Source organism: Haliaeetus albicilla, chromosome 2 (assembly GCF_947461875.1).
Source record: "Haliaeetus albicilla chromosome 2, bHalAlb1.1, whole genome shotgun sequence".
Classification (NCBI taxonomy): domain Eukaryota; kingdom Metazoa; phylum Chordata; class Aves; order Accipitriformes; family Accipitridae; genus Haliaeetus; species Haliaeetus albicilla.
This window is the reverse complement of record NC_091484.1, coordinates 18,733,786-18,749,828: the sequence shown is the minus strand read 5'-3', so window position 1 is coordinate 18,749,828 and position 16,043 is coordinate 18,733,786. Positions and strand designations below refer to the sequence as shown.

Genomic DNA, 16,043 nt, shown 5'->3' with positions numbered 1-16,043 from the left:
TGATGGCTGTCGAATGAAATAATTAACATCCAGAGATAGGGCTGGAAAATCATTATTTTAAACACTCCCTGCCCCCCCAGTATAATTGTTCTATTGTTTTCTTTCAAAAGCATCTGAGATGTATCTGAAACTGTTTTTTCATGGCTGCTGCTGTCAACACTTGATGTTCAAGTCCCTACTCTGTTTTCAAGAAAAAGAACTTAAAGTTCAAGTTTTGTCCTCCAGGAATCTGTGTTCAGAATTCACTCCAGCAACAGGAAGATGTTCTATAATGGAAATTAAATGCAGAACTGAGTTGTGCACACCTTGCTTGAGTGAAAGCAAAGGGTCATTCTTATGTGCCTGTGGTGGGGAAGAGGAGAATAATTTCTGGTTTTACCCAGCTGATGAGGGTTGCTAGTGCTGATGGGCTCTTGTAGAATATTTACCCAGGAGCTCCTGTAGCAAGCTGCATTGAACTATTTCCTGGAGAAAATCTGTTCTTGTGTTGAAAATACTAAGCTTTTCCTATAAGCCTATGTCCTATGGACTGTTGTGATTAAAATAGCTTTCTTCCTCATCCTGTTTTCCTGGAAACAATGTAGCTGTTGGTTTGGCTGCCTTAAAAATAGTGGCCCAGAGTTGGGGCGAGGGTTTCAGACCTTGAGGAGGATGTATAGTTGAGGTGTGAAATGCAGCAGCTTTAAGTGAGCAGTTCAACTTAAATAGCATCTCAGGAACATGTATACACCAAATACAAAGCACTTGTGTATAAATCATTCTAGTTTCAGTGCTCAGCTGAATCAAATGTTTACATGCACAGTCCTTGAAATAGTGTGGTGCTGAAAAATAAGAACAGTGAAAGATGGGTGAGTCAAGTTGCCTTTCCTCTCTCTGCCGGACTGACTAGAGAGAGGGTGCTTGCATCCTTCTCTCCAGCACTGACCTTCCGTCCACCCCGATGAAATGACCACTTCTTTTCTTGATGTATTTGAGCAGTCCCCAGGCAACCCCCAGGCTTTCTGTCTCTAGCAACCCTACAATATTCAGGAAGCCTTGCAGATTATTTAACTAGTAGTGGTAGTTACTGCTGTCTGATGAAGTTCCAGTGCAGCAAACTCTTGTTGGAAGAACAGAAAGAAAATATGAGAACTCTCTCGCCCTGCCTCCCCTCCCCAGGAGATTGAGGTGTAGATACCAGGGTCTTCTGTGCAACTAAAATGTCTGGAATTGCTTGAGAGACCATGAAACATGTGACTGTCCAAGTGTAATAGACACTTTTTTGTAATAACTTCTGCTTCTCATATGAAATCATGAGAACAATTCTTGTTGCAAAGGAGTGTGGGAACCAAAAGACCAGGTTCTGTGGAAATCTAGACATTAGCAAAATGCTGCAACCAAAGTTTGGCATGCGTTTGACTTTGTGGATAAGAGGAGCTGATAGATGGACATTTAGAGTTGCCTTTACCAGATTAGTTCAGAAGTATCCTATTAGTCATCTTGCATATGGAGCTCTTACATGTAAGCCCCCTTTTTATAGATTCCTTAAATTATTAAGGAAACAAGTCTTGAAACAGTCTTTGAAACTTCAAGCCTATCAAGATTAAGGATATCATTTGATTAAGTATCTACTCTTGCTCGTGGAAAAAACAGTGCTATAACCAAGGTGGGGCTTACTGGTCCCAAGCTTTGTTGTTCTATGGAGACTGTCTGTTAGGGTCAAGCACTAGCATCAGGCAACCGGCTGAAGTCCTGAACTGCGACTAGTAGTCTGCAATTTTGTATTAGATATTATCCCGTCTCTTTGTAATCTTTTGCCAGTACTGTAATACAACATTTATTCTATCAAGATAAGAGTTGATGGTATTTTTAAACCATGTCTGTCAATAAGTGATCTCAATGCAAGCTATTTTTCTTGAAGAAAAGTAGATCTCTATCTAGTGGATCAGCATGTTCTTGAGACGCTTACCATGCGGCATCACTTGTGGGTTATACCACATTGAAACTGTTTGGTAGGAATCTGGTAATACTACTTAGTAGTCCAGTGGAAGGTAATATTTTTATGATTATTTTTTGTCATCCCTTCAGTGAATGGTAGGAGGGATGAGGAAACAGTGTACAAGTTGAAATATGGCTTGCATATATTGCACTCTTTTTTAATCTTTCAGGCTTCCTCAGCTTTGTTTACCAGCATCCTCAGATACTGTCCAGAAAGTTTCACATTACTATTCTGTACCCATTCTGCCTTGTCCAAACTAACTGATGGGAAGAGAGCATGCTGCTTTGTGCTGCTTCTGTAACACTTTAGTGACTCAGCAGTGACAGTGAGGAACTTGTTACTATAGGGAGAACCTTGATAATACCAACTTGTTCCCTTTCTTCCTTACTTACACCTTCTTCATTTAGTCTGATTTTCCTATTTAATGACCCTCTTCTAGATTTTTTTTTTCCCCCCCTAAATCCACGGAATTGGGGGTAAGAGTTGGATCTACATTTGGAAGCAAGAGGAGAACTAGGAAGAATTTAAATTAATTTGCTAACAATATTTTCTCCTAATTTTGCCACTTCTGAATTATCTATGTAACAATTAGTGATGTCTCAACTACATTCTCATTGTTTGGTCTAAGATAAATTACTTTGCAATAATGGGTTGTGCTTGCTCCAGTTAGTGTTCAGTCTATGGTGGTGAGTTCTGTGACATGTAGAGAAGAATGTTATGGTACGTCTTGTACTCATTAAGGCAGAGTTAGGATGCTTAGAGACAGAGTTACGGTGCATAGAAGTGTATTAGCTCATGTCCTTGGCTCTCATTCAATAATATTGATGTTTCTTCTTGTAATTGCTCAAAGTTCAGATTATTGTATGCAACACTTCAAAGTTCTTGTTTAGAGACTCGGGTATTGTTTTCTTCTCTTGCAGGCCAGACCCAGGATCTAGTCAGATTAGGTTGTGCTTGCAGGTTTTGAAAGCTGTCCAGAAACTGGCTCGTGAATCAACAATTATGGCAAGAGAAACCTGGGAGGTTTTGCTATTATTTCTTCTTCAGATCAATGACACTCTGCTAGCAGCTCCAACTGTGCAAGGTTCATATTCAACTTCCATTTGGTTCAATTACTGGAAAAACCTTTGGCTCTACTTGGTATTGAGCTGCCAGGGGGATGGAGGGAAACCTGTTAAAAGCTCTTAGTAGCCACCAAAGCACAATAGCTCACTCCTAATTCTGCTACACTACTCTGAAATAAAGCATTGTCAGAAAAGACTGAATGATTTGGAGTTGTTTTTTCCTGAACATATTTTTGCATAATGGTGACTATGTACAGGAACAACTTGTGAATGGTTTCAGACAATGTTGTTCCCTATTTGTTTCCCTTAAACCACTATGTGTCTTGCTGTTTGGCCTGCCTACTAGAAAAGAATATTATCAGTTTATACCTATTTAAAAAAAAAAAGACAGTGCAATAGAAGACAGCCTATGATTGGTGAATTCCCAGTGTCCCTTAGTGACATACATATGTGGCTGGGCATTGTCTATTATGTTTTGTCTTGTAAAAAGACAATTAGCAATTGGCTGCAGGAAACAATTGGGAATCGCTCTCTAAATGAAAAATTATGAAAAAAATGAGCTTCAGAATCTTTATGCACTCAAACTGAAATCTCCTTGGGGAGATATTTGAAGTTACTTAGATTGAATACTCACTAAAGGCATACTTTGTTTCTGTTACAAGGTGGCATTGCTGAGAATCTGGCTGAAAAATTAATTGGCGTGCTGTTTGAGGTGTGGTTACTAGCTTGTACGCGGTGCTTTCCAACACCACCTTACTGGAAAACTGCCAAGGAGATGGTGGCCAACTGGCGGCATCACCCTGCAGTAGTTGAGCAGTGGAGCAAGGTCATCTGTGCCCTTACTTCCAGGTAGGAGAAATCCCATGGAAATAAACACACATGTATGGGGATAATCATGGTTATACGTGTTTTTCTCTGGAGTTGCTTAGTTGTGGAATGCACAGCAATCCAAAAGTAAATGAGCAAAACAAAGTGAGAGATCATGGTAGCGTCCTTGGCTTTTACTGTTTGTGTATGTGTGTGTCTTTGTTCTGCAAGTGAAAAATTGAACTGGATTGTCTGTGTTATTGTGTAACCTCAGCACCTCTCTGATATTGAGCACTTTACAGTGTGTGTATATTAGTCTCCATCACTGTGACTTCATCATGTCCTGTGAAGAATGAGTCATGAATATTAGTGTAGCATTATAGTCTGTGTATTTAATGGCAGTCACCACCAAAATTATTAGGCACTTGTTGCAACTGCATGTCGCTGTGTTTGAGGTGACTCTTGGACTCTGCCTGTCCTGCCCTGCGGAGCTGAAGCCATGCTGTGGCTGCCTGGCACTTGTGGCCTGGCAGTAGGGATGTGATGGGCCAGGGGCAGGCTGTAGGCTCTCCTCTGAGCAGTGGCACTCTCCTCCAGGCAGTATTGGAGGAGAGCTGTACCAAGCCTTGCTGGGCATGGGAAGAGTGAGGATCTGTGTGCTGCAGGAGAGGTTAGGCTGTAGTAAAAGCGTCTGAACAGTGAGGGGAGTCTCAGTACCCTTAATAGTGGGGTCTTTGTGGTATGAAGTCTTTGTGGGACAAATCTTAGCCTCTTGGAGGAAAGAACTAAATTAATTGGTGAGGAGCAGGGGTCTGTGTCTCCTCCTTCCAGCTCTCCTGAGATGTCAATGACCATTTCTGTGAGAGTTCAAAGATGTATTAAAATTGCTGAGCTATGAAAAATTCAATAGTATGCTTTTCTGCAAGGGTTTATTTTAACTCTGAAAACTTTTGCTTTTGAATTACCTGTCAAAATTCCAAGTGTGGATAGATTTTTCCAGGTTATGCAGCTGCTTGTTAAACCTATGGGAAATAAAGCTGCAACAAGTTCTGCATATTTCCCACGCTATTTCTTTAGCTATTTTTATCTCATTAGATGTAGCATTGCATAACAGAAAATATTTTATGATTCACTGATCTGAAAAGAACAGCTCTGTCTCAAAACATGCGTTGGTGTTCTGCTCCATGCACTATGCCCACACTTTATCTTCCACTGTTGACTAACAGTCTTAGTTCTGTTGATGCATAGTAATCTGCAGGTTTTCTGTAATGTTTTAGTCTGCTGTTCAGTAATGCTGGTTTGTGTGTAATATATAGAAAGCTGAACTTTGAGGTTAACTTTAAGTTCAGTGGTACTTTACGCTGAACTTTGAGGTTAACTTTAAGTTCAGTGGTACTTTAAGCTTCACTTTCAATACTTAAGTGAAGCTCCAGCTTCAAACAGTTAAAGTGTTGTTTTAGTAAACAGTTTTCTGAATTGGGATATTAGCAATAAGCTGAGAATAAACATCTCAAAACTGTATGGAAAATTATATTTGCAAATCTGTACACATATGCAGTGTTAACCTGTATCCATGGCTAGGACTTCATAGGAGGACAAAACTAGGGTCCTACTTGTGTTGCCATACCAATAGATACTAGTTTTACCTGTCTAGGGTGCTTTAAGTCTATTAACTGTCTTATATGTGTGGATTGCAATTTATTTCTGTTTTCAGTCATTCTTGAAAATGTCCCAAATCTCAGTTAAGATTTGGCTATGCTCCTTGAAAAAAAAACAATTTCTTACAGCTCATAAGGGGAGAATTGTGAAGTAGCGCAGTCTACTGCTGAACAGAGATGTGGGGCATGATTTTGCATGGGATGTACCCAGACTCTTCTGGGTTTGTTGGAGCTAGGTAGTTCCTCAGCAAAAACCTGCTATGGGGTGATGCCTCTGGGGCACTAAATGTAGATGGCTGCTGGGGCATTGGTGTGGCATACTGGAAAGCAGTTGCTGCCTGGTACTGGTGCATGTATTCCTGGTTTGGACCTGAAAAAGGCCTTGTGTCCTAAAGCTCATTTGCTCTTCTGTCCAAGCTAGTTACCATGATAGACTGCAATTCCAAACACACTTTGAGTGTATTTTGCATTAGTTGGCTGCAAGTTACTGTAGTGCACAGTACTAGGGGAAGTGGAAGATAGTAATTCAGCCTATTTAACTCTTGGTTTAGGAGTCAGCTGTAGACTTCTGCTCTCCTCGCCTTTCTTCTAGCTGTAATGACTTTATCTCTATAAAACTATATGGTTTTTATAAGTGGGCAATGATGAATGGACATGTCTTGTCCATTATAAGCAGCTCTACCCTTAGAAATAAGGGTATGATAACTGAAGCAAGAAATGATGCTAAAAGTGAGTTTGGCTTAGGGAAAGACAAAAACTGATTTCTGAGAATGCTAGGATATTGAGAAGGTGCAGCTTGGATCTCTTCCATCCTTTTAGAGAGCACCAAGGTTATGTTGATCGGGGAAACTGATCTATAAGTTTGCAAAGCTGGGGATGTAGCAGGGGTCAAATCAGACAACAGTGGCTCAGTGAACCTTATTGGTGACTGGTCAGGTAGTTACAGCACTACTAGAGAAAGATCTCCATTTATCTAAGCCATTATCCTCATGATATTACATTGTTGGGAAGCCCTCTGTGGGTTTGCTCTTGTCCTGGTTTCAGCTGGGATAGAGTTAATTTTCTTTCTAGTAGCTGGTATAGTGCTATGTTTTGGGTTCAGTATGAGAAGAATGTTGATAACACACTGATGTTTTCAGTTGCTGCTGAGTAGTGCTTATACTAAGTCAAAGACTTCTCATGCCCAGCCAGCAAGAAGGCTGGAGGGGCACAAGGAGTTGGGAGGGGACACAGCCAGGATAGCTGACCCAAACTGGCCAAAGGGGTATTCCATACCATGTGACGTCATGCCCAGTATATAAACTGGGGGTAGCTGGCCTGGGGGTGGGGATCGCTGCTCAGGAACTAACTGGGCATCGGTCAGTGAGTGGTGAGCAACTGCATTGTGCATCACTTGTTTTGTATATTTCAATTTTTTTTTTATTCTTATTGTAATTTTATTATTGTTGTTGTTATCATTATTAGTTTCTTCCTTTCTGTCCTGTTAAATTGTTCTTATCTCAGCCCACAAGTTTTACTTTTCCCTGATTCTCTCCTCCATCCCACTGGGTGGGGGGGAAGTGAGCAAGCGGCTGCATGGTACTTAGTTGCTGGCTGGGGTTAAACCGTGACAGCTCTTCACTGTTCTGCAACTCCCAGCTTCTGCAAAACATAGTGCATCTTTTTTGAAGAGCTTGTTACTCTGTGGATTGCAAATCCCATGCTGCTTGTAGGATGGCATCAAGTGTCGCTCAGTGTGCTGGTGTAAATTGTAAGTCATCAGGAACTTGGAATTTAGAACTCTAACCTAATGTGACTTGCTGGTGTCATTGGACACTTTAGCTGAAGAGCCTTGAGGATAAGGGCTTAAATTCCTTTTTTTTTTTTTTTCCCTTCTCCTCTCCCTTCTTATGTAACACCTTGTCAGTTATGTTTGTGTCTATGTTAATAGGTAACCCCCTGGCTAAACAGATAGGAGAGCTGCTATGGGGTGTTATGCCTTAACAGCTCTTTGATTTGGTTAGACCTTTGGGCAGGCTCCAAGGTGTGTACCCTTCAAAGCTTTAAGAGGGCTAAATGATTGTATAAAATGGGGATCTCCAGGAAAACTGGGCATGTTGTGTTGTTGCTTGCAGGCTCACTTGTGGACTGCTGGTTCCTTTGAGGCTCAAATGCCCTGTTAAATTTTTCAGGAGTATTAACTGAATGACAGATCTGTCTGACTTACTTTCTAGATTGCTGCGTTTTACATACGGACCTTCATTTCCTCCATTTAAAATTCCTGATGAAGATGCTGGTCTTATTCCTCCTGAAATGGATAATGAGTGCATTGCACAAACTTGGTTTCGCTTTTTACATATGCTGAGGTATTGTAATTACAGCCATCCATTGTTCATATTCTTGCATCATTTCTGTAAATTTGGATGACAAATGAAAAATTTCTCTGGAGATTGCTAAGATTAAACACCTAAATAAAATAAAGTGTGAGACACTTGTTGTACCAGTGCCCTGCAGCAGTTCAGGGCAAGGCTGTGAGTGGGTGGTTCAACTTTGAACTCTTTGACTCTTTCAGAATGTATACTGGTTCATTTAATTAAAAAGTTTTTAGCTATTTGGCATTTTGGAGATTCTGAAAAAGAAGACTTCAGTACAATTTTGTTTCCCCGAGATAGCAAACAGGAAAAGCAGAACAATAGCTCTGAGATGTATACTGCTTCCATTTATTCTCCAGAGTGTTAAATTTAACCTACAAAGGACTACTTTTAAAATGGGTGTATCTCTTTGTTTTTATGAAGAAAGCTATACAGTTAATTTTAACATCCATGTTATTCTTCCTTAAACACACAAGAGAATCAAGTGGCATGTTTGGTTTTAAAGATACTTGGGAATGGCATTGCATTAATGTTCTGAATGGCCAGAATATTAAGCTTTTCCTATAAAGCATTATTTACTAATTAAATGTAGATAAGCATTAGACTGTTTAAAATCTACTTCTTAACTAACAAAAAATCTGTTCTTTTTCTTCATTTGTGATAGTAATGTCACAAGTGCTGTACTCTTCAAATCTGGAATTGCTGTTACAGGATTTGTATCAGTGAGGAAAAATTACTCAAACTTTTACAAGCCACTCCCTTTCTTGTCATTGTTTGGCAATATTTAATTCATTGCTTACACTTTGAGAATAGTTGTAATAATGTAAAGACCTCTTAAACTGAGTTCGAAAGATCTCGTAAGTAATTAGTATTACTGCAATGGTGGGTTTATTCTATCAAGTGTATGCTCTGGTTCATTAGATCTTAATAAAATTATTCAGTGTATTTGGGTAATGCTTGAAATGAAGACAATTAAGTACTGCCAAACCAGGAATTGAAAATTGACTTCCTGTGATGGAGTAACAGCTAAAAATATATTGATGTTGGATGCTGTTTTAGGTTGTTACTTAAATACCTTAAACTATTGCATCTTTAAGTATTTTTAAAGTCCTAACAGCTGTTCTTAAACTGACTGAAATGTATTTTGCTCTTTTTGTGTGCAGTAATCCTGTGGATTTGAGTAACCCAGCCATTATTAGCTCTACCCCGAAATTTCAGGAGCAGTTTCTGAATGTGAGTGGGATGACTCAAGAACTGAATCAGTACCCCTGCCTTAAACATCTGCCTCAAATATTCTTTCGTGCCATGCGTGGGATCAGCTGTTTAGTGGATGCATTCCTAGGTAATGCTTTTGTCTTACCTGTGAGTAGCTAGGAATAGCAACTTAATCATTATTTTATTCTCTTTAAATCTTGTCTTCTCCATAAATACAGTCATAACAATTTATTATTTGCAAGTATATCCTGGAATTGATAGGGAAGGGACCTCAGGTCACTTCTAAATGACCATCTGTACACACAATAATAATATTTGAATGCATGGTTGTAGATGGCCTTAGTTTCAAATGCAAAATAAATAAATAAATCTGAAGTCTAAAGTAAAACCAACCTCTCTTCCCCAAACAAGGCTTCTTTCTCTTTTTGTCTAATCAACAATGCAAGTGTTATGCTTTTAGCATGTTGTGAGCACTGACCATTTTGTTTATAAATTTTGTGGCAATAGCTGTGTGTAGTGCCTGCTTTTATAAGGTATTGAATTTTGACTAATCTTTATACTACAAGTGCCAGTTTCGCTCAGTTTCTGATTAGTGGGTGACTAGTATTGCTGAGAAGAAAAGCTGTGTTTCTTTGTGTCTGCTGGTAACAGAGTAGCTCAAATTTGAAAGGTAAAGTAGATGTAAACGCTGGCTGGTAAGTTTTAAGTAACACTAACACCTGAAATCTAAAGCATTATTCTTAGTATGCTTCAGACTTATTAAAAATTCTTCAGAGAAAATGTGCTATTGTGAACTCCGAAGAGCTGCCTGTCTCCTGCTGCTTTTTTGCTTAAATGTATGCAAACAAATGTTGTCATCTGCCACAAGTGTGAGCTGATGTGAGACTGCAGAATACTTGAGCAGATATGTAAACTGTTCAGAAAAAAAATGGGCTGTGGAATTAGACTGTCAGCTTTTACACGTTCGTCTTTTGGAAAAACCTGAATGGTGTAGTCCTTTTAAGCAAAGCACTTTAAGATCCTCCTGTCTCACTGAATTATAAGATCCTTTTTACTAGAAATACATTCTGTGTTTCTGTAAAAAATATTGCAAGGAAAAGGTTTATCAGTATTCCCCACTGCAAACAAGTTTTTGTCACTACAGATTTCACTTTTGTAGGAATAGCTTAGTTTAAAAAGTGATGTAAAAGAGCAAATGGTCATTTTTCTTAAGCTGTGATATTGAATCTTGAAACCTGTTGTGTGCACTGTGTTCTTCCAGTTGTCTTGCCACCAATTTTAAGGAATTTTAATGATTGCTTTTTACTAATACCAGATGTGAGATTTAAAATATTCAGTAGTCTGTCAAATAATATCATAATTTGTTAAAGGAGGTGTGGTGTGTTGATCCTGGCTGGGCGCCAGGTGCCCACGAAAGCTTCTCTATTGCTCCCCCTCCTCAGCTGGACAGGGGGGAGAAAATATAACAAAAGGCTTGTGGGTCAAGATAAGGATAGTTTAATAAAGTGAAAGCAAAGGTCGCATGCGAAAGCAAAGAAAACCAAATGATGTTATTCTCTACTTCCCATCAGCAGGTGATGTCTAGCCACTTCCTGGGAAGCAGGGCTTCGGTACGCGTAGTGGTTGCTCAGGAAGACAAAAATGCCCTCCTTCCATCTCCCTTTACTTAGCTTTTATATCTGAGCTGACGTCATAGGGTATGGAATATCTGTTTGGTTAGTTTAGGTCAGCTGTCCTGGTTATGTCCCCTCCCAAGATCTTGCCCAGCCCCAGCCTGCCATTGAGGGGGGCAAAAATGTTGGAGAGACAGCCTTGATGCTGTGCCAGCACTGCTCAGCAGTAGCCAAAACACTGGTGTGTTATCAACACCTTTCTAGCTACCAATGCAGAGCACAACACTACAAGGGCTGCTATGGGAGAATTAACTCCATCTCAGCCAGACCCAATACAGGAGGATTGTATATAGGCAATATATGGCCTAACCTACAAAAACAATCTCCTTATGTTACTCTGTCAAACTCTGTCTTCCTACCTATGATAACATGATTTGGCAGTCAGCACTGAAACAATAATTTAAAAAAAAAAAAAAAGAAAAAGTCCAACTGGGCATTGGTAGGTGTTCCTCTGAAGTGTCTTTTACTGGCTGTGTAAGCTGAACTAAATTTTTGTAAAAGCTGTTAAGTATAGTATATATTGAGGAAAAACATACTAGGTCCAAGGTTTTTGTGAAAGTGTGGTTAGTAATTAATTTTCAGTGAAGAAAATATTTTGTAATGTAAGACTTGTGAAGGGTGCATCTTGAAGTGGAGGCAGAGGAAGAAGCTGAGCAGCTGATAGCTTTGCACAGTGCATGCTCCTCTGCTGGGATAGCTGTTGTAGTGAATTCCTCTTGGACCCTAAAAATAGTTTAGGGTTCTTACCTGAGATTTTTAATCCACTAATGGTGTGGTAGTCCTTTTTGTGTTCTGCATTTGGCTGCCTGAGACTCCATTCCCACTGGGGTGACAGTGTTCATACACAACTCCTTGTCTGGATGCAGTGGGGGGGTGTGACTGTATCTGGGGCTGAGGTCTTCCACACTGGCCAGCTGTGGAGCGCTTCTGCGGGCCCTGGCAGCCCAGACTCTCCTGGAAGCTTGCCAGGAGCTTTCTGCCTACATGAGCTTTTAGTAGGATGTTGAATTGGAGACTTCAGACTTCGGAAGATCTCAACTAGCAAGATGGAACACCTAGGGTGATTATAGCCCACCTGGAGTTCAAAGACATAGACTACAGACTGTGATGCACTCAGGCACAGGAGAGCTCTTGGTGAAACTAAAGTGAAGCTGTAGGTATGGACATGAGAGTGTGCTCAGGCAGATTTAGAACTGCATTATGGACCCCTTCAGCTAAGGCTAATGGGAGATCTCACTTCCTTCTACCTCAAGTGCTAAAGCACATGTTTTTTTATTTTACCCTCACTGATGCGTATGTACATAACGTGTGCGTTTGGCAAAATACTACATCCTCTTTTCCAAAAAAGTGTAGCAAAACAATACATTTCATAGTGCATACTCTGCCTTCTGCATGAGGTGTAACACTAACGGTTTAGCAGGAGTTAGTTGTTCTGTAATGTGTTACGAAAAGTACTTGGGTGCTTTAATTAACGTGGGCAAAAAAAATCTGTGGCAAATCTTCAAACACATTGCAATTCCACACTTAGTTTTTCAAATGGGGTGTGAGGATGGTGGTATTCATTAAAATGGGAAGAAGTGGTGTTTTTCACTTGAAGTTTTGCAGAGGGCTAGTTGCTTCTGATTCTGACTGGCAAGAGTAGCTTTATAAACCATTAGTACTTCCCTGAAGCTGGGTAAAGACTGATCTAATGTCTTGCCACTGCCAGAAAAATTATAGCTTGCTCTGCTTTTTTACCCCACCTCTTGTACTGACTTAGTGTTTGGCTGATCAGCAAGCTGATTCAGCTCACAAAACCAGCAGAAAACTGCATGGTGGATGGGTTTCATCTTAATTTAGCGAGCTAAGTTGGCTTTGAAGGGTTAGAGGTATCTCAGAATGGGGTGTGAGAGGTATGGTTGGGAAAGGCAGGCAAACATGAGGCATCTGAATTTTGGCAGGAGTTGGCTGTTAAATTGACTTTGGCAAATGAACCTTGCCCCTTTCCCTCTGCCTCCTTCTAGACTTGGTCCTCCTGTGTGCGTTTCCCATGTTCTTAAGGTGTGGAGTTCTCTAGTGTGTTTTAATCATTTGCTTATCTAATGTTAGCAGGGTTTTCTTTTGCTTGTGCATTTATTTCTGCTAATAGTAAAAGGGGAAAGATGTTTTTCTTACTACTGCTGTTTGGGGTGTGGGGGAAAGCTTATCTATTTACAGAAGACCCAGATGCTTGCCAGCTGGGCTGCTGCATATGAGCCTATGGAATTTTTGCTGAACACTTGCTTTATTTCTTGATCTACAGGGATTTCACGACCCCGGTCCGATAGCGCACCACCCACACCAGTAAATAGGCTGAGCATGCCCCAGAACACTGCTACCAACACCACTCCACCCCATAACCGAAGGCATCGGGCAGTGACTGTGAATAAAGCAACCATGAAAACTAGTACTGTAAGACTTCATATCCTGTTTTTAAGTAGCTGACTCTTTTGATAGTTTTCTCTGTTAGAGGAAGTAATTTCCTTGCTTCTAGGAGCTGATCTGTTCTTCTGTTCAAATAGGTAACTAGTGCGCATACTTCAAAAGTACAGCACCAACCCTCCTCTACTTCTCCACTCTCTAGCCCAAACCAGACAAGTTCTGAGCCACGGCCACTACCAGCTCCTCGCAGGCCGAGGGTTAACAGCATCTTGAACCTCTTTGGGTCGTGGTTATTTGATGCAGCATTCGTTCACTGTAAACTTCATAATGGAATAAACAGAGACAACAGCATGACTGGTAAATATTACTGAAAAATATATGTACGCTTTTTTCCTTGTTTTATTGACACTTCCTACCTGCAAGATTAATATATGCATAATCAAAAAACCAAATCTGAAGTGCTGTATTGTGGTTAACCCCTCCCAGGTGAGCTAGCCTGTTATTAGCTGAGCGGGTGTTTGGGGGCTTTAAAACTAAAAAAACCCAACTTTTTACTATTTAACACTCCCTTGCTCTAACAAGCATGGCAGTTGCAATTATGCTAGTGGGGAAAATTTTATTAAGTGAAGGAAATAATGTGATAGGAGTCCACTTCCTAATTTGAAATATGCTTGAGTATCTCTGAGTAATAGCAACTTTATAGTGACTCTTTAAAGTTTGAAAAATTGTCAGACATCACTCCAGATACTGTACAAAGTGGTACTTCTCCTTGTTTTTGGAGAGTGTTGTGAAAACAGAAGTCCTTAAAATAGCAAGTGAACTTGCTGCCTTTCAGTGACTGTTGCTACATGTTTCCATGTATGGCTTGATACCTTGGTTGTCTTCAGTCCTTAACTGCTAGGTTTATTTTTGTCTCCTATGCTTTGCTCAGCTTCAGAGGTTAAATGTTTTGAGACATGACAGCAGAATTAGTACTGTGCTTAGAGAGGCTTTTTAGCACTCTTCTTCCTTTTGGTGATAATATTCAGAAAAGAATAAACTTTCCCACTCTTGGCATTTTTCCTGTTGTTCATGTAGTATTTTGAATGTCTGCTAAACTCTTCCAAGAGATCTATCTATCAGGAGCTTGCTGGCCTAAGTAAGAAAAATAGGAGGAAGAGGTTTGTTGTAGCAAGTTGGGTTTATAGTGGGACTTGACAGCAGCAGTTAAACTGATGATCTTCCTTGTTTGTTGTGTCACAAATCCCCGTGTAGAGGTGATAGGTTTAGGATTTGGGATCTGTTAAAGGTATTTTTAGGTATGCAGTGTATGGTTTTTCAAAGGGTTCAGTTGTGGATTTCTGTGGTAGGAGGTTTAAGTCCCTCTGTAAAAGGCCCATGACACATTACTAGAGAAATAGCTGAGCTTAGGAATGAGTAAATCATAATTCGAGGGTATGTTCAGTTGCATATGCAGCTAATATATTTCTGTATTTAATGCTTTTCAGATTGATTGGATCGTTTTAATTTTGACATAACCTGTATCTTGAGCAATTTTAATGAAGTGCTTAACCTGAAAAGGATATCAGCTGTGATGCTGCTTATGCAACAGTGTCAGCTGTAAACAGATGTGTTGTGATTCTAGCAGAAGTACAGTCATCTAAAATCAAAATGATTGACTTCCTTGAAGAGGTTCCAGGCCCTTCTATTCATATATGCAATGTCTTAAGTCGCCTAACTACAGTCAGAAAATTGTAATATTGCTAGCCTTAAAGAGGGACTTACTAGCTTCCTGAAAACTAGAAACAACTATTTGGAAATCGCTTGATTCTGTTCTTCCTCCACGCTCTTCAGAGCTGTCCTTAGTGTGACCAGTCTTTGCATGCCACCCATTCTGCCATTTATTAGCAGCAGTGGATCTGAGAGAATTCTGTTGGTGGAGACCCAGAAAACTGTTTTTCTAGCCATTTGGAAGACAATTAACTTAAAGAATTTAGTCAAGTGTTTGCTGCCCTTCCAGGATGCCATGAGTGTTGTTACTGCTGTGTAAAGTACTGGTCACAGCAATGCCATGGCAGGCTGTCAGAAGGAGAGCAAACTGAAGGTGGATCCATACTGCTGAAACTCTGTAGAGGCACCTAAGTCTAATTGCCTGATTTATCCTTTTGGATAAATCTGTTTGCTCAGCCTCTGCTTTAGGTGGGAAAATGTAGCAAGACTTATAAAGGGCTAGGCTCCTGCAGTTTCTGTTGACTTGAAACATCAGTGTCTTTTAAATCAGGTTTAAGTCCAAGTTGAAAAGCTTCTGTTCTGGCAGTCTAATCTGTGAAGCCTGATGCCTCCAGGTGAAGTCTTTTCCTCCTCAAACAGTGCAAGGCGGGAGGTGCTGTGTTGGGCTGATGAGGTGGGCTGGAAAGGTTGTGTACTGTGGTCCCCCCAACTCACACAAGGGGGGCCCATCAGCAATAATCAGATCTGCATGTTGTGCCTATCCATGTGCCTGTGCTCATGCTACCCAGTATAGATGTGGCTTGAAGAAAGAGAACAGCAGAGAAGGGACAGTTAGCTGCCACAATTCCTACCTACCCTTAGGAAAGGACAAAAATCTTCTTTTTGGCTGCAGGTTGGCTGTACCTGTATATCGTTGTCCATCTGCTATCCTCTGTAGCCTAGTACAGTAATTTTGCCACTAGCTTGAATATTCTTACCATGTTTGACACTGCTGTTGATAATCTTTGCATTAGCTTCAGGAAGCACTATTGTTTTTATGAATGCTTTAAATATTTTTATGATTGGGAAGTGTCTGCACTTAAAATCAGCTTTGCTTTGTAGTGTTGTCTTCCACTTGCCCATATGCACAATTTTTCTTTTATGTCTGGGACTGCAGCTGTATAAGACTTCAATAGCTTTAAACCCTT

The 16,043-nt window shown here is 40.3% G+C and overlaps 1 protein-coding gene across 4 annotated transcripts in view; it reads left to right on the top strand.

Moving 5' to 3' along the window:
- RALGAPB (Ral GTPase activating protein non-catalytic subunit beta) overlaps window positions 1–16,043 on the top strand; it is a 64,780-nt gene that overhangs the window by 9,665 nt on the left and 39,072 nt on the right. For all 4 annotated transcript variants that reach the window (XM_069808375.1, XM_069808368.1, XM_069808361.1 and 1 more), the window contains exons 4-9: window positions 2,899–3,062; window positions 3,705–3,891; window positions 7,721–7,852; window positions 9,022–9,200; window positions 13,028–13,176; window positions 13,287–13,503. In XM_069808375.1, the coding sequence (XP_069664476.1) occupies window positions 2,899–3,062; window positions 3,705–3,891; window positions 7,721–7,852; window positions 9,022–9,200; window positions 13,028–13,176; window positions 13,287–13,503 (1,028 nt within the window). The remainder of the gene's footprint in view (window positions 1–2,898; window positions 3,063–3,704; window positions 3,892–7,720; window positions 7,853–9,021; window positions 9,201–13,027; window positions 13,177–13,286; window positions 13,504–16,043) is intronic.